Raw genomic sequence first — 24361 nt, forward strand, 5'->3', positions numbered from 1 at the left:
AGCTGCCTGTGAGAGACACAGACCCCGAACCCAGCGTACCCAATGCGTCACCTCCCCCCATACACACACATATGCACGGTAATTGCAATGAACCGTGTTACCGCCTCTTGCTGATCGCGCTATTAACCACTTTCCACCTGGTGTCCATATTTTGGGACTAGACAATTTATAAAGAAAATGTAAAAAAAACTCACTGTCGGGCAGAAACCTTGTATCTCAAAGTTTCAAACTTTTTTTTCGTAAAGCAAAGCCCTGCTTCATCACACAAGACTGTCGCACAAAACTAGTGAAAATAGCCGATCTACAAGAACACAACGCCTTGCGTCGTAGATCGCCTATTTTCACAACTTTAAATCGTTTTTTAGAATAACGAAAAAGGGAAGGTTTTGGACATACAAGGTTTCCACCCGACAACGACGATATACTAGCTCACGAGTAGATTGTGTGTTTAGCAAAGAGCTGGGGAGACAGGGAGAGATCCCTGTTAGGGCCCGTTCACATTGAGCCGATCCCGGGGCCGAGGATCCCCGACCAGATTTCGGGAGGACCCCCCGGGAAAATCGTTTGGTCGGCCCCGGAATCGGTCTTGGGCTTGAACAGTACCCCGACACGATCGGATTATGTTAATTAGCTTTTTTATGACCTCGGGACTCGTCGGGAGCACTCACGATAATATCAAAAAAGCTTGATATTTTCGGGTCATCGGGTAGGAATCCTTTACAATTATTGTCGTCTGAATGAGCTCACGGGATTGCATCAGATTATATGAAGCCAGCTCCTCCTTTTTTTAGGCTGCGCAGAGTGTAGGCTATTCTGTCACAGCCTACACTTTTATTATTATTATTAGCCTACTTACTTTTTACTTTAGCCTACTCTCTCCCTTGTTGTAATCACTTGTTCAAAAACGTTATAGCCTATAGCGTTCTTTCTTCTTTTTTCTTCTTCTGCGCAGTCATTTGGCAACAAGGCAGTGTCTTTTTTTTTGCTGCGCAGATTTGGCTAGGGCAGTGCTGTTCTATCCGTGTATTATAAGGGCTCTAAATTGACCTTGTGCAACTTGACAGACAGACACCCTATATATAATATCCTATTCATATAATGTAATACTCAAAGTCAGAGACATTCCATTGCATTCCTTTTTTTTTTTACTTTTACGCGCGGGCTGCAGGCACATCATTGCGCCTCTCGTTCTGTCAGTTTGTTCATTGGTCCTCAAAGAGGACCGCCAGTCCTTGGGGAGTTCCAGGGGGTCCCCAGCTAAATGATATTGAGGAACCTAGGCCTGTCCCTATTCTATATGCTTGGATGTTGGTGGGACAGTAAAAAAAAAAAAAAAGCGAGAGGTTAAACTTTTTTTTTCCCTGCGACTGCACGCCCACAACGGCGAGGTTTGGACATTCATAATTGCTATTAGCTGATTAAGCTCATGTCTGTTTAATGTCTGGCTGGTTGCCGTTAAAATGCTGGTTGATGCTTTTTAGGAGTGGACACTGGTCAATCAATGATATTGGAGATGCGACACTCTCAGCCGTGTCTTGCTGGATGCGCATCACATCTCGCGTCTCGCTTGCCAAAAACATAACTGAATATATAATTATAATATCTATAAAGTGAGCAGCGGCCAGTGTGCGCACAGTAGCCTACCTAGAAGACTACCAACCTACCTTTGTTTTTATAATGTTTTGTCATGATGGCGCAGTTATCACTTGTGTGCAAAGGACGATGATACACGAAAGAAGAATGTAACACCAACTTCTACCAATTAATCCATTGCTGTGACAGACAGACAGGGTGAGACAGCCAACGTGCTTCCTTGTAGACTACATAATCCACTGGGTCCAGCTTGGTTCAGATCAATCATATCAACATAACAGTAATAACACCAACCAAAGTCAGAATAAAAAGAGTCCACGAATAGGCCTGCACACTCGCTCATAATGTCCTCCTCCTCCGGCTGCCAGCAGCGTCAGTTCTGCAAATGCTAAGGTATGGTAACATGGCTGTTGTCTGTTGTCTTGGCTGTTGTGTGAAGGCATGCATGCAATACACTAGTCATGTTGCCAATACCTACTTTTTAGCAACAAGCACAAGCATGATGAATTCATTTTAAGAAGTACATTTTATTATTTTCTCCTGTAATCAAGGTACATTATACCATACCCATGTGCGCCTCTGTAGTCTAATTTGCGCAGTGATGGAAAAAGTATACTCCCATTCTTTACTTAAGTAAAAGTATCAATACTGCATTATTAGCTACAAATATGGCACAGACAGAGAGAGAGAGAGAGAGAGAGAGACTCTTTGTTATAGACTATAGCGAATATATTTGTTTAATTTCGCTGTTTTAATATTTAATTAGGTAATAAAATGGATTTTGGAGCATAGCGAGTCAGAACACCGCAGCTGCAGGACTTCTGCACTAATTGGGTCGTTGGCTCGTTGACTTTGCTGGCATGCGGTAGGCCTAATTGATTATTTTGGAGAAAGATTCCCTTTAGTATAAATAATAGTCCTTTTGGTTACCATTTGGTCTCCATCATTAAGCTGGGGATCACCTGGAACACCCTCATTGTCAAAACATTAAACAAATGGCAATTAAACTGACGTGAAGAGAGAGAGAGAAAAACACTCTTGATTTTATCCCTCTTGAGGGGGCGGAATCTTCATCTAGTCACGTCTCTCATGGCACCACCCCCCCCGAGATCGTGGGTGGCTAGAATCGCGAGACGTCGGTCTCATTTGTAATGGTCTGAGATATTTCACTTGGCACAGCGGGATATACCGGGCCCGGTCGCAAGACAGAGGATCGCTGTCGTTTGAAATGAACACCGATAAACCCCGGGCACGAGATCTGATCTGACCCAACATCGGCCTCTCATCTGTGAGGCCCTTTACTGAACAAACACTATAGAGTGTATAGCAATCGACCTAGAGCTATTTAACACTTATTGCAACACAAGAAAATCACTTACAGTATACTGCACCTTAAGTGGTTATAATATCCCATATGTAACGTCATACCCTCTCCTCCCAGAGGTGTAAATATTGTGTCTGTCAGTGTGATGTATGAGGGGAGAGAGTTCTTCCAGTCTGAGTGTATCAAAAAAGCAACTGCGTTAAGCACCGTTGGTCCGACCAGTTTAACATTCACCAGGTAGTACACTTTTGAGTTATTTGTACTTTACTTGAGTATTTCCAATTCCAATACTTTTACTTCTACTCCACTACATCTCGGATCCAAATATTGTACTTTTACTCCACTACATTTATTTGAAAATGTTAGTTACTAGTTACTTTGCAGATATAAATTATAATATTGTAAAACATACACTAACCACTTACTTAAACACCTACTTTAAGTACATTTTGATGCCAACGCTTCCACACTTTTACTAAAGTACATTTTGAATTCTGGACATTTACTTGAAACAGAGTATGTCTATATTGCAGTATTGATACTTTTTCCACCACTGTACTGAGGTTACGGTTAGGGTTAAGGTTTAGGTTTAGGTGTATCTCCGTTCCCCCGTCTTTCGTCACCTCCACGCAGCCAATCACAAGCTTCCGCTGCCTTAACCCAGTTGCCTTTTTGCTACACTCCGACTAAAAGACCTGCAAAAAACACTCTCCCGATGTATGAGAGTGTGCGGTGCAGCTACAAAAAAAAACACTGAAAGAGAGAAGCGGCGGCGGTCGGGGCGGAGTCCTCACCTGCGCCAATCACCCGCTCGATCTTAATGCAGGAGGCGTCCAGCTCCTTGGCGAACTGGTGGACGGCCCTGTTGGGATCCTCGTAGGTCTCCGGGTCGATGTACGTTTTGGTGCCTGGAAATTTGACTGTAGAAAGGTAAGAGGATTACTGTTACGACTAAGTCGTTTCGACCGGGGGCGCATTATTATTACGGCGCCGTTACGTTAACCGTTGTTTTGTGCTTTAACTGTTGAAAAACTGCAGATATACAAGCTCACAGCGCGGCACCGAGTGCCGCGCTGCGAGCTTGTATATCTGCTATTTTTGAAAAAATCTTGGAAATTCTTTGCAAATCTTTGAATATATATATTTATAAAGCGAAAATGTGTCATCTTTCTTTCTCAGGGTCCCTGGAACAAAATATCTTCAGATGGGGGTCTGTGGTCAAATACGTATCATTCTAGGGGGTCCTTGACATGAAAAGGTTGAGCATCACTGATATAGAAACATAGGTTTTTCAGAAAACCATTAGGGTTTAGAAGACATTTGTAGGTATTTTTCTGGCCTAAATAGGTTAAATATGCATAATACGCCGCCGCTGCCGCTGACACCGTACTTTGACAGGCAAACGATTACCCGAGACCCTGTGATTCGTGAAGGGGGGGGAGGTGGGGGGCGGGGGGGTTTGAATCGACAAACAGGCGGGCGTGATGGAAGAGAGGCCGTGTGCCCGCGTCGAAGGGTCTCGCAACAAAGGGAGGAATTCATCACTAAAAGAGACGCAGAGATTTTAGTGCTGCGGCGCCGTGGCATTTCCTCTGAGTTCGTCAAAGCAGAGCACAGAGCGCACGGAGCCCATGTAGCTCCCCGCTGGCTCCGCCGGATGTCAATCAAGACGGCGTTCCGTCAACTCGGAAAGTTCAACGGGAGGTCTAGCATGCCAGTCAGGTTGAGTTGGGTGTTGTTTTTCATTCACTTCAGATTTGAACCACTTTAACCATTATTTTATGCTTTAACTATTGAAAAATAGCAGATATACAAGCTCACAGCGCGGCACAGAGTGCCGCGCTGCGAGCTCGTAGATCTGCTATTTTAAAAAAAATAACATTTGTGAACGTCTTTTTTACCCAAAATGTTTTCTAAATTCTTCTTCTAAAACAGTGGTTCTCAAACTTTTTCATGTCAAGGACCCCCAAGATGCCATGTGTCTGGAGATCCCCCAGAAGCAAATATTTGAGTTACAAATGTTCACTGTTAAAAATATATATTGAAAGACTTGCAAAAGAAAGAAATAATTTTCAAAAATAACAGATCTACAAGCTTGCAGCGCGGCACCCTTGTACAGTATATCTGCTTGTATATCTGCTATTCAATAGTTGAAGTATAAAATAACGTACATTCAAAGTTTTATCGTGTTGTATCATTACGAGACAAATAATAAATAATAAAATGGAGAGGTTGCGGCCGCCCGAGACGAATCGTAATTTCATGGTATAAAAATACCATCCAGGACAACTAGATAAAGGGATGTCTCATGAATATGCATGTTTGCGTATAAAGATATAATCATATGTGCAAATGTACCTGAAGACACAATTATGATTCTGATTCTGATGCATGACAATAGAAGACAATGGGTGGGGGGGGGGGGGGGATACTCAGGGAGGTTACAGGAAGGCCAGATGATGATGCGGTCCTGGCAGTACGTTCAACAATACATAAAAGGAACAGTAAATCAGGGTTTTATGCACTAGTACATTAACATTAACAGAGCACCCTTCAAAGGCCTCCAACGCTGGTTATACAACAACCTCTCAACTTTAAAACGTGTAATGAGATGTCCGCGCCATCCATAATCAGGGTTCGATTTGTAAAAAACGAAACAAATCATAACCGATTTCGACCGAGTGGCACCTATGTGTGCGTGCAGCCGTGCGCCGACACCGCAGCTATGCGGCAGCGTTCTGGAAAAGGGTCTATACTTAAAATTGGTGATCTACAAGCTCACAATGCATGGTTAACATGCATATTTAATACATTGTTAAATTGTGATATTAGCTAACAATAGTAAGACGCCCTAAGGGCGAGAAGCGACCTCGCCCAACAGAGCTTCTTAATATGGCACAGTTAAGAAGCAGGAGTTAAACTAGTAATCTGGCAACGTATGCAAACAGAGACACAAAAACCCATGTGGCAGCAATATGGCAACAGATACTTGCACAATATGGCAACAGACACAGACAGAGAGAGATGTCAGACTTCATAGACCACATGAGACATATATGGGCATTCCCAGACGTGGGCTTAATATGGATGACATCAGGGATCTCCAAATTTGGGCATGAAAGGGACAGCATTCATTTTCAAGTGTGACTCGCGTCGTGGCAACCACATGGGGGGGAATATCAAAAGCAGAGGCATGTGGATGCCTCCATGACAGGAATACGGACGATAGAACCAGGAATGGGGGGCGCACAGCCGCACACACTGAAACAACAACGACGGAATCACTCTACTCTAACAGTACTGTTTCAGACGAGGCAACTATACTGTATGCCCGCCGGGCCGATCTGCAAACCGCGCAGGAAAACAACAAGCGCATTGTTCCCCGCCAGGGAGGGAGGTGCCACCAATCCCCTCCCACTCTCCCAGCGCCATGTAATTGCTTCGTCCATCCAAGATGTCAGCAGATCTGATAGGGAGATGCCTTATCTTCCTCAGCTCCCCTCGCCTCGGCAGACAAATTGGGCCTACGCGACGCGGCGCTCTTCGCATCACTATCTAGCTTCTGTCGCCCTGGCAGCCTCCCGTCATTTGATACCGCGCCGAGCGAGCGGTCCCCTCCATTAAGTACCGACAACACAGCACCCTTGTTTGTGTTTGCCCCCCTCCTCCCCGCCACCATTTATTTGTCTTTTTCCGCAGGTACAACGCAGCGCCGCGGAGCCCCGTGTATCTGTCAGATACTTAGCAAACGGCAGGCGGATCGGGGCAGCGCTCGCCCCGTGCGCTGCCTCAGCGTTAGCGGCACGCTTTCGTGACACCCCTCCTGACCCTCTGTTTCCAAATCAGCAGTTTGCCTACAGCACAGATCATTACGGGCTGCACTCGGGAAGCTGTCTGCGGCTCCATCTCCAGGGGCATCATTAAGGCTTGGTGTATATTGGTGCGACGTGGAGGAGAAGAAAAAAAATTGAGGGGGGAAAAAAAGAAAGAAAAAACATTCCACCCTCTCCTTATATGTACGGAGCTCAGAAGGAGGGAGAAGCTTGCAGAGCGAACCTCACGCGCCGCACCGTGACGCACGCACACACGCGTGCGCGCACACAGGGGTGTCACACCAAATTCTGGGCCCTGGGTATACAAGGATTCACTCACATTTTGTGCTTAAAACTATTTTTGAAAAATCGTGAAAATGTGTGCCAAATCTTTGAATATTTCAAATCCTTCCTACGGTTTTTTGAAAAACCTATGTTTCTATGTCAGTGGTGCTCAAACTTTTTCGTGTGAAGGACCCCCAAAATGATATGTATTTGGCCACGGACCCCCATCTCAAAATATTTAGTTCCAGGGACCCCCCCAGAAGCAAAATTTTAGTTACAAATGTTTGCTTAAAAAAATACATATTTTAAAAAAAGAAATACATAGATTTGCTATTTTTCTCAATAGCTAAATAATGAAGGCCCCTCCACCTTGGGCCCTAGTAACTCAGTCCCACTTTCCCCCCCAGTGTGACGCCCCTGCGTGCACACACACATACAGTACACACACACACACACAGGGTCCTGGGGCCAACAACACCGAGGGGGCCCCGGCCGTGTGGTATCTGCTCAAGTGGGGCAGGTGTCAGGGCGACTTTTTCTTCTGTTCTACATGCTTAACAAGCAACGACTCCTCGCGGCGGCTCTCTTTTCCTGCTGGCAGATGTCACGTTCGTTCGTTTGTAGTTTAGTGGAAAATGTGTACATTCTCAGCTCAGCAGATTTGTTCTATCCAATCACCAGCAGATGTTTCGGGCTGATTGCTCCCAGCTTTTGACTCGAATCAACGCCATCACACCGAATTGGGATGAAACGGCAACGCCAGTTGGAGGGGATTTATTTTGGGGGCATTTGAGACGTTTCAGTTGTGCATGAGTTTGCAAGTACTGTATGCACGTTTGTGTGTGTGTGTGTGTGTGTGTGTGTGTGTGTGTGGATACCGTATCTCGTTTGACAGTGAATGCGTGTGAGTGTGTGTGTGTGCACACGTGCGTGCGAGCGATATAATTTATGTGCACACTTGCGTGTGCATGCACGTACAGAAACTGTGCTTGTCTTGGGTTTGGAAATGCGCATAGATACAGTATCATCACTGTCGGGCAGAAACCTCGTATCTCCAAGATTCGAATTTGTATGTTTTTTTTTGGTAAAGTAAAGCCCTGCTTCATCACACAAGATTGTCGCACAAGACTAGTGAAAATAGCCGATCTACAAGCACACAACGCCTCGCTGCGCGAGGCGTTGTGTGCTTGTAGATCGGCTATTTTCACTAGTTTAAATCCTTTTTAAAATGATAAGACTGGACATACAAGGTTTCCACCCGACCGCGGCGATATACAATATGCATGGTGCAAAGCAACTACGGTACTCACATTGAAAGTAGAGCTCCTCATCTCCCTCCTGATCTGCCTTGCTGTACCCACAGTGCCTGGACGAGAGACAGAGAGATAGGACAGAGAGAGAGAGAGAGGGAGAGAGAGAGGGAGAGAGAGAGCGATAGAGAGAGAGGGAGAGAGAGAGATAGAGAGGGAAAGAGAGAGAGATGGAGAGAAAGAGTCGTAGAATCAACTGATTGTTGTCGAAGGAAATAAACTGTTTTACAAGAATCTTAATGCTGGCATCTTAATCACTTAAGCCCTATTTTGTACTTCATCGTACAACAATGCTGAATTACAAGCTCACAGCGCGTCACGTGGCGACGCATTGTGAGCTTGTAGATCTTAGTAGAAATGTTTGAGACGTTTGCCAGTAAAAAGGGATGCCAGGTTGAAAGTAGTTAAGTGTCTTAAGACGATGGCTCTCGACCTTTTCAGGCCGCGACCCCCAAAAATAATCATATATTAGCTGGGGACTCCCCCACCCTGACGAGCACTAAGAGTTGAGACATTACATTTTGTATAATACGGTGCTATTGTGAAAATAGAAGATTTAGATGCTCACAACACCTTGCGTTGTGATGCGTTGTGAGCATGTAGATCGGCTATTTTCACAATTTCAGCCTCTAATATTTGACAATTTGACCAGTGTTTCATTTGTCATTTTAGAGGTATTAAAAAGTCCTCAAATGTTCACGTTTAGAAACGTTTACTGTTGAGTGAGAAAACTATTGTTTCACATTAAGTTAATCATCTGGGGACCCTCCCCAAAATAATTTGGCCACCCCCCCTGGGGGTCCCGACCCACAGGTTGAGAACCACTGTTTTAAGATGACCAGCGGGCAAGTGCTAACGGCCCCACCACCACCACCTCCACCTCCGCCTCATTTCCTCCAACAGCCAGCGAACGGAGGAAAAGGAGGAGTAAAGGAGGAAAAAAAAGGCTTGGCTCCTCTCCCCCCGCTGCAACGGTACCTCGGTGGAATCGCAGAGCCGCTCGCTCTCCTCGGGAGAGATGCAGTCTCACACGCCGAATAAAACATGCACTCTAAAGGGCTGTTCAACACGTCTTGTAATATTAATTGGTAATATTAGCGCGTTGAAGGCTCCCTCAAGCAAAGGCAAAAAAAATCGAGCGCACCAGGCCGGTCTTTGAGCGCTAAACCGAGGAGAGGGGGCTGCATTAAGCTGCGAGTGACGAGAGCGAGCGGAGTTATAGACGGATGTGCTGGACACGGAATTACATGTGTGCGGTGCGTGTGTGTGTGTGTGTGTGTGTGTGTGTGTGTGCACGCGCGCGCGTGCTGTATATGTTTTGTAATGGTCTCGTGGGAGCCATGCTGCGGGAGCCCGGTGGAAACTGTGTTCTGATGGAGTGATCTCATGCTCCCACAGTCTGTGGGGATGAAAACACCTGTGAGCTGCGCCATAATATGAGAGATGTAAGGGCTGTAATGACTAGTGAGAGACACCGCGGGACGGATGCTCTGGGACAGACGCACACCGGGCCGTGTTTCACGCTGCCTAACTACAGCCTGAGGAGTTTACACGGAGGTTAAGGGCCTTGTTGTACCTAGTTGTGCGCCAGTGTTGCGCACCGAAGAAAAATAGACGCTCTAAACCAGTGGCTCTCAACCTTTTCAGGCCGTGACCCCCCAAAAGAATCATGAGGACCCCCTCACCCTACGAGCACCAAGAGTTGAGGCATTGAATGTTTCTATTTTGCACGGTTCTATTGTGAAAATAGCAGATCTACATGCTCAAACGCCTCACGTTGTGAGCATGCAGATTGGCTATTTTCACAGTTTTTGCCTCTCATATTTGACAATTTGGCCAATGTTTAATTTGTCATTTTAGAGGTATTAAAAAGTACTTAAATTGTCACTTTAGAAATGTGCAGATACCCTCTATACACTTAAACTTTATGTTGGTTTGTTTACTGTTTGAGTGCGAAAACAATGTTGCGCATGAAGTTAATCATCTGGGGACCCTCCCAAAATAATTTGGGGACCCCCCTGTGGCTCCCAACCGACAGGTTGAGAACCACTGCTCTAAACTGACACACAAACACACAGTTCACAGCACGTCGCAGTGAGCTTGTAGATCGTCTATTTCTGTGCTAAACTTTACTTTTTTCTCTACCACTCTCACAAACACATGGATGCGTGTGTGCAGTACACAGTGAGTGTGTGCTGCACACACGTGCATGCAAAAACAGTACTCCCTTCACACACATGCATAGACTTTATGCATGCACACAGGTGTAAAAACGCACATGCTCAGATGTACACACATACCCATGCACACATATAATATTGTACAGTATAGAGATGTTCCCAGCGATTAATTGCACTGACGTGTACGACATTTATGGAAACGTTTCTTTGAATTGTAATAATAGAAAATTAATTTGCATATTTATTTATTAAAACGAACACCCATGAAACAGCCAAAACCTTAACACAATTCAATCGATAATGCCAAACCTCATTTGAAAAAATATTTATATAATAATTTACCCAGTGGTGTATTCTAGACTTTTTTTGAGGGCATACTATAATTATGATCCGCGGCTATTCGTGTGGCCAGGGCATACGCCAGTGCATAATGCCTATCAAATATGCTACTTTGAAAGGTTCACAAGGGCAGACGCTATTCATATTTTTATTTCCAACAGCAGACGCTGTATACGTGCGTTAAAGGTAGAACACAGCACTGAATTTACCCATTGATATAAGAAATGAGAAATGCGAATCATTTTGAAGGTCAACTGACACACGCACATGCGCACACACGCGCACACACGCGCACACACACACACACACACACACACACACACACACACACACACACACACACACACACACACACACACACACACACACACACACACACACACACACACAGACAGATATAAACACTGAAAATAATACAATAATTTACGAGAATCATAGCATAGCCATAATTATTCTCTTCACAAGCATGGCATGTAATGAGGACTATGAAACACGACATCACAGAAGCTTCAGACCACGCCATGGGCTGCACACATGGCGTGGTGATGGTGGAGGTGGCACGTGGAGTGGCATGCCACACATGCAGGACGATGGGCGCACGGGCACGCATGGCACACACACGGTGGGTGAAGGGGGTGTGTATCAGCGGGCACCTCCGTGCCTGACTGAGTGACAGGGGGGAGAAAAGGGTCTTAATTGACAGGCTAAGAGACTCACAGTAGCGGAGAGTCAATGGGGCCCGCGAGAGCGTACCTTCTCCCAATGATGAAGCCAAAGACCATGAAGACCAGGATGATGGTCCCCGCCACGGCCACCACCGCGATGATGATCACCGGGTTCTGCTCGCTGGACACGATGGCGGCTGTGTAACGAGGAGAAAGACACGCACGCAGGCACGCACACACACACACACACACAGGCACACACACACGCACACGCACAGCATGACGTCATTGTCGGCTGGAAACCTTGTACGTCCAAAACCGTTTGTTTTGTATTTCATGTATCATTTTTAAAAGTATTTAAGCCAGTGAAAACAGCCGATCTACAAGCACACAACGCCTCGCGCCGCGAGGCGTTGTGTGCTTGTAGATCGGCTGTTTTCACTACTTTTGTGCGACGGCCTTGTACGACGAAGCAGGGCTTTGCTTTGCGAAAGAACGGACAAATTTGAAACTTGGGAGTTGCGAGGTTTCCGCCCGACAGCGACGACGATGAGCATCAGTACATCAAAGCCCCTGCAATCTGCAGGAAATAATCGAGCTCAATGAGGGGTGTTGAGACCGATAACCTCCTTCCCCCTTATTCCTTTGCTAGCCTCCGATAGACCGACATAGAGTGGAAGAGGGAGAGAGAGAGAGAGTGGGGGGAGGGTGGAGGCAGGGGCGGGGGATGGAGGGTGGGTGGAGAAGGGGCCATGGTTTCTATTTTTGAGCCGTCCTCGTACACATGGCTCTACTGTTTCAGAAAGTGGGCTTAATAGTCCCAGACGGAGCAACGGCAGTGCCCTTCATCTCAAACAAAGACACATTCAGGTTGGACCGTTTCCCATCCACAGGGCCTCTCACGGCGGCGGTGGTGCTGGTGGTGGTGGTGGTGGTGGTGTGAGAGACCGTTTGCAGTTGACAAACTGCCGATGGCGCCGGGAGTGTGGGCTGCTGCAGTTTGGGTGGGGGTGGGGGGCTAGGGTCGTGCATTTCAACCACTTAAGCCCTGTGATATGCGCCGGCGTACTTTGAATGGCGAAAACAGACCCGACGCTCTGTGAGCTATTTCTGCTGTTGTTTACGACAATCTACGACAGATTTTGAGCATCGCTAACGGCTCCAATACATAACTTTGTGAGTACTGTATGTTCATGTGTTTTTCTGATATTTGACCCCCTATCCTTTGACGTCATGTTGGTCTACCACCATCATCATCATCATCATCATCATCAGCACTGCTCACTTCACATTGGGTGTGATTTTTTATGAGCATGTAGATCAGCTATTTTCACTATTCATCGTACCAGTAAGTACTGTATGTAGTGCCTCCAATAGTATATATTAGTATAGTGTTTCCTTTTCCAGTGCCATGTGATGGCTGAATATCCACCCAATAGGCCTCCTTAGAAAAGTGGAGGAGTAAATATGGACGTGTTTCTTTACACCCTGGTAGTCACCTGGGAATAAATTCCTTACCAAACAATGTCTTCACCATGTGTTCGTAAAGGTATCTAATAACATAATCTAACAAAGTTTGAAATTCAAAATCCCTAGGAGAATCTTTGACAGCTAGGGTAGTCCCAAACGTAACTAGCTAGGGTAGTCCCAAACTTAACTAGCTGTCAAAGATTCTCCTAGGGATTTTGAATCTCAAACTTTGTTACATATGTTACTAGATACCTTTACAAACACATTGGTGAAGAAATCATTTTGGTAAGGAATTTATTCCCAGATTTGACAGGTATTCTGATAATATTCCCTGACTATCATTGGGGGTACAGTGTGTGTCCTATACCTTTACCTGTGGCCTCCTCCTTGGTCATGATCTCCAGCCTGGGGCCGTACGTGCCGTAGCCGGCTGCCGTGAAAGCCCGGATCTGGAACACGTATGCCGTGCTGGGCTTCAGGTTGTTGACGGTGGCCGACGTGGACCTGGACTTCACCGTGGAATAGATGCGGTCCTTCTGGTCCTGCACGGGAGGAGGAGGGGGGGGGGGGGGGGCAGATAATGAGTTTCACTGCAATATTTTATACTACACACAGGGTTACTGCACTGGCACGGCGCCACTTCACGCTCAGCATGTTCGGGTTTCGGTAGCCAACGTTGGCCAGGTTATTGTGTGGGGGAAGTAGGCACCCTCCCCTATTTTAAATGAACACTAACATTTTTCCGTGCTGGAGACTGATACCCAGGTGCAGGAGAGAGCTGTGCACCACAGCACAGGCATCAGGGTAGAACCCATCTATTTAATTTCCGGAGTTCAAATGGCCTCATTAAGCCTTGTGGTATTTCTTTCCATATTATATTTTTCTATCCATATTTGCCTCTAATTGTGTGTATTTCATCCTAGCATTCACACCAAATGATTCTCCACGGGGGGAGAAGTCCTCACCACAGAATGCAGTTCATTACTGTATATACCTGCTTATCGTCACTGTCGGGCAGAAACCTCGTATCTCCAAGTTTCAAATTTGTATGTTTTTTCGCAAAGTAAAGCCCTGCTTCATCATACAAGGCCATCGCACAAAGGTAGTGAAAACAGCAGATCTACAAGCACACAACTTGCTTATAGATCGGCTGTTTTCACTAGTTTAAATCATTTTTAAAATAGTAAATGCAAAGCGAATGGTTTTGGACATACAAGGTTTCCACCCGACAACGACGTTATAATGCTGTGGTTTTCAGTTGAATCCCTTATTTAAAAAAAAATAAAAATAAAGTCTACAGTATGTTTATAGCTTCCCTTGGTGAAGCTATAAGCCAAGCCTTTTTTTTTTTTTCCAAAATCATGATTTCACATTCACAGAGCTCTTTCTAAAGCTGGGCAAACGTGGAATAAATATCTTCCTGGTGACATCACTGAGAACTGTTAACTCGCACCGAATGCCATGACTGACAAATGAGTTAGTGAAAGACGGTTCCTAACTTATACTGTAGAGTATATGCGAGGGATACTGTATATGCGAGCGTGTTGACAGAATAAAGCTACAGAGTTTCCTTTGTGGGGGAAATGAATAATACTAATACATTATATTTATAACACGCTTTACATTCTTGAGAATCTCAAAGTGCTACAAGGCAAAAAAAAACTGTAAAACAAGGCAAGAAAAACAGCAACAAAAAAGATGCAGCGTATAGGCTCCTTTAACCACATGAACCACACAGAGTCCCTATTCTGGGCATAATCATAACAGGCGAACATTTAGCGAAAACAAGTGAACATTCTGCAAAAATAGACAATGTACACAAGCTCACGGCGTGTGCTTTGAGCAACGTGCTTTTTGAGCTTGTGGACTGGCTATTATCGCCCCAAAGAGATTTCTTGTAGAGGGGAAGAAGAAGTTCAGGTATTTGGGGTTTAAGGGGTAAACCTTTCTATTCCTGTTAGACAAGCAGGGATGAAAAGCTAGGACGGTGTTGCTGTTTTCAGGCAGCACAACTGTCATTGTGTGCGTGTGCATATAATATGAATGTGACTGTTTACGTGCGTGCGGGCGTCAGTGGTGGAAAATGTACACAAAGGTTTTACTTGAGTAAAAGTATCAATACTGCAATGTAGATATACTCTGTTACAAGTAAAAGTACCAAAAGTAAAAGTACGAAACGTTTGATAGCAGATCTAAAAAATAGCAGATCTATAAGCTCACAACACGTCGCATTGTAGATCGGCTATTTTCAAATAGCCTAGGTATAAAATATGGCTAAAGTGGATAATGTTTGTTTTATAATATTATAATTTATACCTGAAAAGTAACTAGTAACTAGAGTTTTCAAATAAATGTGGTTGAGTAAAAGTACAATATTTGGATCCGAGATGTAGTGGAGTAGAAGTAAAAGTACTGGAAATTGGAAATACTAAAGTAAAGTACAAATACCTCAATATCGTACTTAAATACAGAACTTAAGTAAATCTACTTAGTTGCGCGTGCACGTGTGGCAGCGGCCATGAAGGACTACACAGGCCGATTAAAATCTTATGAGGATCTCATTCATTATTGCAATTATGAGACAAAGACGGCACTCGCAGTGAATCTGTGGGTTCAGCTCACAGCTGCGTGCGGAGATAGACTCTGTGAGTTCCACACACACACACATTCTATCTGCATGCACACAGAATGCAAAGCGGACAGCGGGACAAACATGCAACGCTAAAGCCTGATTTATGCCAAGTTGCGTGCCTGTGTCGCGCACCCAAAATAGCCGATCTTCGAGCTTGGCTAATTTTGGTGCTCGACGCGATGCGCAGCCAAGTATAAATCACGCACAGGCCAAAGCACCAAGCCACGCGTACATAATCATGCGGTCATACGGGTTCAGTCATATAACTCACAAATAGATTGAAAAACATTTTCTTTGTCAAATGTGTACAAAGAAAGAAATGTGAAATGTGAATATTCTATCTGATGTTGACATTCAGCCTCTGCTTTATATTACTCCCTGCTTGCACATTACATTAAAGACAAAAAAAAAGTGCAATACTGTTCTGTTGGTATTCACCTTTGTTGCTTGGTGCATTGCACTCTCCCACAAAAGAAAGAAAGATCAACACTTATTTAAACTTTGTTCATTTTAAACTCGGTGAATGCCAGCAGAACAGTATTGCAGGCCATTTTGGCAAATATACAAATTTGAAACTTGGAGATACAAGGTTTCTGCCCGACAGTGATGACACTGTAACTGTTGCTCCACCCTCACATGCACATAATCCCAACATAGAGGTAGGTACGAGTGCATGTAAACCTCTCGCCAACCCATATATGCATCAGTATACAAACACACATATAAACACATTCACGCGTGCGCACACACACACACACACACACACACACACACACAGACACGGACACGGACACGGACGCACGCACACACACACAGTCAAACAAACTCTTCTTGTTAACAGGTATGTGTCTCACCTTTTCGTAGTACTTGATCTCGTACTCTGTGATGACTCCGTTGGGCTGCTGGGGCTCCTGCCAGGAGAGCTGGATGCTCCTCTGCTGGACGCGCTCCTTGATCACCTCACTGACCTGCGACGGAGCTGCAACACAAAGACATACGTCCATTAGAACCCAGGCGGGAGAGGGGTAGAGCTGTAAGGCAGGGTCCGGGGTCCTCATCACTTAAAGTTGTATTATAGTTTACACATCACATACAAACACCATAAGACATACAGTGAAAAAATAAACAAGACAAAACATAGCATACAAAACACAAAAATAAAAACACAATAAAACCAAAGTTGACAACCACTCACATGTCAACTCCAGATTCACATACATTCCATGGCATTCGACCCAGGCCCTTCCCCTGTTTCATGTTGTTCATGTTTCCTTATAAAAAAAAATCAATCCTAGACTGGATTTGGTGTGCCACTGAATCTATCTAACTATCTATCTATCCATGGAATCGATGACAATCTGCAACACAATTTTATACAGTATGTAGAGGGGGTCCCTGCTTTATCTCTCTCTCGGCTAAGGGGTCCTTGGCCTGAAAACGTTGAAGACCCCTGCTGTAAAGCCAATGAAGCAACGGTTTGTTACAGTCTGTCTGTAAATGGGTCTGGATGATCAGCAAAAACGGGAACACAAATGCGCAATCTTCCTTCAAAAGGGAGTAATTTAGTTTTATTCATACGTGAGTGTTTTGCATCTGCTAGCCTGGGATGGGGTACACTTATGATGTTTGACTGCTGAGCACGCTGGGTAACATCATGCCAAACGGCTCATTATTTGCTATTGTTGATATCAATGGAGAGATTCACCCTCTGCTTTCATTGGAGAGACCTTTATTCAAGACCCCACGCTACAGGAAATCAAAGCTGTGCTCGCGACGACAAGTGGTTCACACGTGGTAAATGAAACACTCGGCGCAGCTGCCAGACAGCCTAATTAAAATATTGAAGTATTCTGAGTGCAAGGATGACTAATTAAAACATCGCAGCATGTTTACATAGTACTTGGGGCTGTTTAGAGCACAAAATATACCGTATAGTAAGCAACATTTTTTAGTAGGCATCATCTCCCTGGAGTGTATCATAGTTAAATGGTTTATCAGAAAGTTTACTAGAAAAAAAAAAACTAAAAAGAAAGTAATTCCACTTCATGGGGCTGTTAAGAAAATATGCAAAAGATAAAGAACTTGTTGTGATGAGATGGAGGATAAAAAATAACGATGACGACAGTGATGATGATGGTGAAAGTTTAATTATAATCGTTACTGCCAGCAATATTAATAATAGCAGCAGTTGCAGTAAAAGCTGCGGCAGTGGCAGAGGTGGCAGGACATGTAAAATCACAGGCTGGTCTATGCTTGGTCGTGCATGGTCCCTCGCGCCGGAAGTAGACGATCAGCAAACTCAAAATGCGTGAGAGACACTAGCGTGCAATCCAGCAGAGCGATAGTTCAGGTAGGCACGGAACACTGTTAGCTCACTCTCCCCCAGACCCCCCATTCATTCGCTAAAGCGTTAATTCATACATACACCCACAAGTCAGTCTGTCTCTCCACATTCAACCTCACTTCATTCTCATTCACTATCAGCTAACTCACACGAACCCTCATTTCTCCCAGTGCAACTCAGGTGGTGTTTTTAAGCAGACCAACATCTCTGTTCATCCGACCTACACGCTCAACATTAGTCAGCTACGTTCTGCAGCTGTCAGCGTTCAAACACCCTCCACCTCCCCGGCCTCCTCCCTGTGGCATTTAGTTTCCATATTAATGGATGACTCTGTGGATTGTACTCTGCTAACGGTATCTTAACTATGCATCGAAAGGTTCAATGTTATGTTCATGTAGCCTAATGACTGTATTTTAAGCTCTGCTTTGGGGGTTTGTGATCTCAGACTCTGTGTCATGCTTGCACATGTAATCCGTCACACCGCCAATGTGAATGCAATAACATTGCAATAAATGGAAAATAGAAATGATGATGATAGTGACAACTATTATTATTAGCTGCATAGGGGGCGTCCGCTGGCCTATCGGTCCAGGCGCATACCACTTAGGCTCTGTTGCCTGGCAGCGCATTGCGGGTTCGAGTCCCGTACCCGACGGCCTTTTCTGCATGTCACTCCTTGTCTCTCTCTCCCTGTTTCCTGTGTACCTACTGTACTATCAATAAAGGCAAAAAGCCCAACAAATTGAGATCATTAGCGGCCACAGCATGTTGTAGCAATAGCAGCAAAGAAGTAGCATTGGTAGAGGCTGTACTAGTAGTTTTCACACTAGCAGTAGTGGGGGTGGTAGTGGCAAACACGGTAATAGCACTATAAACCGTAAATCTGGCATCTGACAATTACAATTCAACAAGTCAATAATAATAATAATAATAATGATATGGGTAATAATAATAGTGGATGGCAGCGCAGCCTGAGGCTTGCACTGTGAACAGGTTCCTTCAAATGTCGTGCGAAATCACATAAACACACAAATGCCACAAAGTTGCCTCCGGCAATGATATTTCCAAACAATAATAAGGCACTGTGTACACTGTTAACAAACTCACACGTGGCTTCGTTCACTTGAAACAGGCAAGAAAACCTAGCGAAATGAACTGCAGAGCACAACGGATAATTACCGCGCATATGAAGCACCGTGCCACACCGTTACAGGTACATTTCTCTCCCTGCTAAACAGCCTTTCAGGATGCCTGTGTCACCGGGGAAGGAGTTAAAGTGGCTGCTTGTTAATTAAACCCAATTGTCATTTATAATCTACGCCTCACGTTTTTTTGTTGTTGCACTGACGGGGGTAGCAGCACACACCATCTTCCACTGTTTGCGCTGTAATTGAAATTTTGATCAGGAGGTGTAAATATTTAAGGAGCGGCCGTGTGAATATTCAGTAGCAAGCAGAGAGGGAGAGAGAGAGAGAGAGAGAGAGAGAGAGAGAGAGAGAGAGAGAGAGAGAGAGAGAGAGAGAGGGGGAGAGAGAGAGATGCGCTGGCGTAGCCTGCTTGAGTGTTGTCTTCGAGTACAAGTAGTCCAAGAGTACAGCACTCGTTCAGAACATAGATAGATAGATAGATACCTTTTCATCCCAAGGGGGAAAATCAGTTGCCCAGAGGCAGCACAGCAGTATAAGGTTATTTACAAAGTTAAAGAGAAGTAAGAAAAAAGATAAAGAAAATAAAAAAACAAGAACAGAGTACAGTAAGAGCAAGTTACGTCAAGAAAGGGAACAAATACTATATATAAATTATATATATATACAGTATTTTCTGGACTATAAGGCGCACCGGACTATAAGGCGCACTGTCAATGAATGGTCAATTTTCGAACTGTTTTCATATATAAGGCGCACTGGACTATAAGGCGCACATAATAGACGCTACCGTTGCGTTATGCATCCAACAGATGGCGCTGTGCTAAAGGGAATGTCAATGTCAATGAATGATCCATATATAAGGCGCACTGGACTATAAGGCGCACTGTAGTTTTTTGAGAAAATTAAAGGCTTTTAAGTGCGCCTTATAGTCCGGAAAATACGGTACATAAAGTGTCCTTAGGCAAAACTATCAATATAGTACAGTGCCCACAAATCAAAGTGACCATAACAGTCAATGCTAGTTAGTGCAACAAGTATCTCACCACAAGCAAAAATGCGGCATGCACACAGAGAGAGAGAGTAGCTGCCGAAGTGCTGACGTGTCATGTGGCATGTTTAGTGACCCATGGGAATGGACCTGGGTAGCCCCCCTAACACGGCCTGACCCCAGATTGTCTTAGAATGACCCGCCGCTAATGACTCCTGCTGGATTAAACCCCTCATTAGGCCTCGTCGGCATTCCCTGACAGTAATGCCCATGACAGCGGACAGCCAGGGGTGTCGCAAACCAAATTCTGGGGCCCTGGGTACAAGGATTTGTACCCATTTAGACTGGGGACGCATTAGTACCCGTTATTTTGTGCTTTAACTATTGAAAAATAGCAGATATACAAGCTCACAGCGCTGCACCGAGTGCCGCGCTGCGAGCTTGTAGATCTGCTATTTTTTTTTTAATCGTGATTTTCTTTGTCAGTGGTACTCAAACTTTTTCATGTGAAGGACCCCCAAATGATATGTATTTGGCTACAGACCCCAATCTCAAAATATTTAGTTCCAGGGACCCCTCCCAGAAGCAAAATTGGATTTACAAATGTTCGCTTAAAAAAAGACATGTATTCAAAGATTTGCACACATTTTCACGACTTTTAAAAAATAGCAGATCTACAAGCTCACAGCGCGGCACTCAGTGCCGCGCTGTGAGCTTGTAGATCTGCTATTTTTCAATAGCTAAAGTATACAAAATAATTAAGGCCCCTCCACCTTGGGCCCTGGTAACTCAGTTCCACTTCACCCCCCCCTTTTTGTGACGCCCCTGACGGACACTGCCGAGGGCCTTGTCAAAGAGAGAGAGTGAGAGAGAGAGAGAGAGAGAGAGTGAGAGAGAGAGATAACGACAACACTGTTATGACACGTCCTATATAATCCACCCAAAACACACCAACAATGTATCCTTTTCACGAGGCAGTCATAGGGACGATTAAGTTCTCATTCCCCGCGTCACAACAAACGTTTAGAGCAGCTTAGACTCCGACCGAAAGCGCGGCCGCAAAACTCTAGGCCTCATATCAGTGAAAAGCCTTGTTGAGAACTTGGGTCATTCCATTTTCCATGGTCTTTATACTGTGGTTGGGTGTTTAATGAGTGAGCCGTGCCTTTACTTGTAGTTTTGTTGGGTATGTCGTACGGCTGAAAAGTTGTCCAGGTCAATACAAGTGCAACACATATATAACGCAGCTTCTTGCTTTAGAGTTAATGAAAGTTAAATTAAATTAAATGAATGAAGTCGTTTCCAAACACTGGGTTGGGACGCATTTGTGGGGCGCGGACACATTTCTATGGGTCGCCATGCAAAGGGAAAATAAGCAACTTTTCAGGCCGAAAATTGACCATTTTTCTAAAGAAATTGATGTAGTGCTTGTGTGCTTGTAGATCAGCTATTTTCACTAGTTTTGTGCAATAGTCTTGTGAGATGAAGCGGGGCTTTACTTTACGGAAAAACATACAAATTTGAAACTTGGGAGATACGAGGTTTCTGCCCGACAGTGACGATATCCAATTGTCTTTTTCTTCCAAAGACTACATGTGTAAGTGTAAGCTGTATTTCTGTAGACACAAACATCCAACAGCGATGTCAAGAGAAATCGTGTATCCTCAAGTATTTCTCTCCCTGTCTTCCTCTGACCACAGCGTTTGTTGCCCGACGATGAGCTACTTTAAAAGCACCTTTCCAGGCCTCCGTCTACAATGACACACATAGGGGTTCAGTCATAACACCTGCCCCATTTACCTCCCTTTGGCTTAGGGGTTCAGGTGGCGGTGACTCAGCCAATAACCCCCCCCCCTCCTCCACCGTGCACACACACACACACAGGCACACACACGCACAGACACATGTACACCCTCCATGAGACATGTCCCTCTTCCATCACCCTCTCCTCTCACTCCGCCACGGGTGACAGGGAAGCTCGGAGCCCCCCGTGTTTCCACAGAGACCATTAGACAGCATTAGCCGACACGACGTTTCTGCCAGGATAAAAAGGTGATCATTCTAGGCTGGCTAAAAAGATGAATTTGTAAGGAAGTGAGAAGAAGGAGCCGTGCCAAGCCTTAAAGCAAGTCATCCGTATTGTATATTTCCGGTGGGCTGTGAATAAGGACCCAGGGTTGAGTTAATTCGACAGAAACCTCCGGTTCTCTCTCCCCCCCTCTCTCTCTCTCTCTCTCTCTCTCTCTTTCTCCCTCTCTCTCTCTCTCTCTCTCTCTCTCTCTCTCTCTCTCTCTCTCTCCTTGTCCCCTGTGGAGTGCTCCGCCAGTACTCTGTGACAGCCAATAATGACATACTTAATATCATGGAGACCAGAGACCAGTCAGCCAGTCATACACTTGCTGACTTATTTTTTTTTCTTCTTCTTTAACCATTTTAGGCCCAGAATTATTGAATGCTTTAACTATTGAAAAATAGCAGATATGCAAGCTCACAGCTGCGAGCTTGTAGATCTGCTATTTTTGAAAAGTCGTGAAAAGTTGAACAAATCTTTGAATATATGTATTTTTAAAGCGAACATTTGTGACTCAAATCTTTGCTTCTGGGGGGGTCCCTGATACAAAATATTTGGTGATGGGGGTCGGCGGCCAAATACATATAATTCTAGGGGTCCTTGACATGAAAGAGTTTGAGAACCACTGATGTAGAAACGTGTTTTTGAAAAATCCTTATAGATGGGTTTAGAAGACACAGTATAGAATCGGGTCAAAATCCAGTCAAAATTCAACATTTCAATTTTTTTCAAAAATAGCAGATCTACAAGCTCGCAGCGCGGCACTCGGTGCCGCGCTGTGAGCTTGTATATCTGCTATTTTTCAATAGTTAAAGCATAAAATTATAATACACAATAACGTGTACCCGTTCTGAATAGGTTAAAACATACCTGTGGGGGGCTTAGTGTGGCAGAAAATTGTTGTAATTGTTATGGCCGGTAAGGAGGCTGTTTGGGAAAGGCATTTTGTGCACTCGCTCACTGTGATATTAGAAAACGTATTAGTGACCCCCCGAAACACCTCCTCCCGTGAAGCTAACTGATCCGGAAGCCGGTCGGTCTCGCTCGTCGTCGCCGCCGTGCTCCGCATTTGAATATCTTATGAATACATTACCGTCAGACGGGTTTTTTAATATCCTCCTCTTTCAGTCGGTCGGCTCGTTTGGATTCCGGTGGCGACCGGCGGTGAAGGAGGATGCAAAGACGAGGTCGTTTGTTACGAAAGTGTCGTGCTCTGCGTCTGCGCTCGCCTCATAGACCAGGGTTTCTAAAAAGTGGGTGCCGTGGAACAAGTCTAGGGGTGACTCCGAATACTTTGATCATTATTATTTGGAATTGATCAATATCACTTCAGTTTAACCAGTTTAGATCAGCTGTACACTATACCTAAGATGCATTTTATCTTTACCGCATCTTTACTCGATACACACCAAAAAATAGCCGATCTACAAACTCATAACGCATTGCAACGCAATGCGTTTGTGAGGGCGTTGGAAAGATGTACATATTTACATACCAGATGCCATAAATATAAGGTACTGTAAAGTAACAATATAAGTCAGGGGTGCCGTGGATGAAAATGTTATTTACAGGGGTGACCTGAGACAAAAATGTGTGCCAGGGTCCCCTATACAAGATTTGTGTTGTTAAAATGTTACAAAGATATTCAAAAATGTTTCGCCTCACATGGCAACACATTGTGAGCTTGTAGATCGGCTATTTTCAAATAGCCTTTACATTTCTGGTTGAACTGATTTTGATGCTACAGTATGTTAAGTAACTTTGCTGGGGCCACCCCTGGAACCCATTCAAGGACCCCTGGGGGTCCCGGACCCCACTTTGAGAACCACTGTCATTTAGACTATTTGCGGGTTAAAACCTCTTGTATAACTTGCTCAAGTATGGGATACCTATGGCACACTACTTACTTACTACTGTGCTCAAAGTTAGCTTTTAACCTTTGTGACTAATTTGACCTGTGTGTCACGGAATACTGATAGTTAACGGAATCATTTAAGATTATATGTTAGGATACAACGCATATCTCTGAATTTTCCGACATCAACTTTCCGCATTGGAAATATATGGTCCATTTTGCAGGCCGGGCGTCTCTTGGTTTTAATGGACTTTTTTTTATTTTTTCAGACATCTTTTCCAGAAGGCTATGAAAACATCAAGATTGGCGACAGAGCGGTTCCAAGCAGGCCTGACACTAACGAGC

General features: G+C 44.6%; 1 protein-coding gene across 10 annotated transcripts in view; it reads right to left on the minus strand.

The window, feature by feature from the left end:
* The window catches only part of epha7 (eph receptor A7), a 111971-nt gene that overhangs the window by 12244 nt on the left and 75366 nt on the right, over nucleotides 1–24361 (minus strand). For 3 of the 10 annotated variants that reach the window (XM_080744404.1, XM_080744399.1, XM_080744400.1), the window contains exons 4-8: nucleotides 16465–16589; nucleotides 13352–13520; nucleotides 11597–11705; nucleotides 8325–8380; nucleotides 3712–3837 (exon numbers count right to left, since the gene is read on the minus strand). In XM_080744404.1, coding sequence (XP_080600530.1) covers nucleotides 3712–3837; nucleotides 8325–8380; nucleotides 11597–11705; nucleotides 13352–13520; nucleotides 16465–16589 — 585 coding nt within the window. Of the gene's footprint in view, nucleotides 1–3711; nucleotides 3838–8324; nucleotides 8381–11560; nucleotides 11706–13345; nucleotides 13521–16464; nucleotides 16590–24361 lie in introns of all 10 variants that reach the window. The other 7 variants (XM_080744402.1, XM_080744398.1, XM_080744401.1 and 4 more) reach the window with 5 other exon arrangements.

Source organism: Nannobrachium achirus (genome assembly GCF_963921795.1).
Source record: "Nannobrachium achirus genome assembly, chromosome: 16".
NCBI classification, from domain to species: Eukaryota; Metazoa; Chordata; class Actinopteri; order Myctophiformes; family Myctophidae; genus Nannobrachium; species Nannobrachium achirus.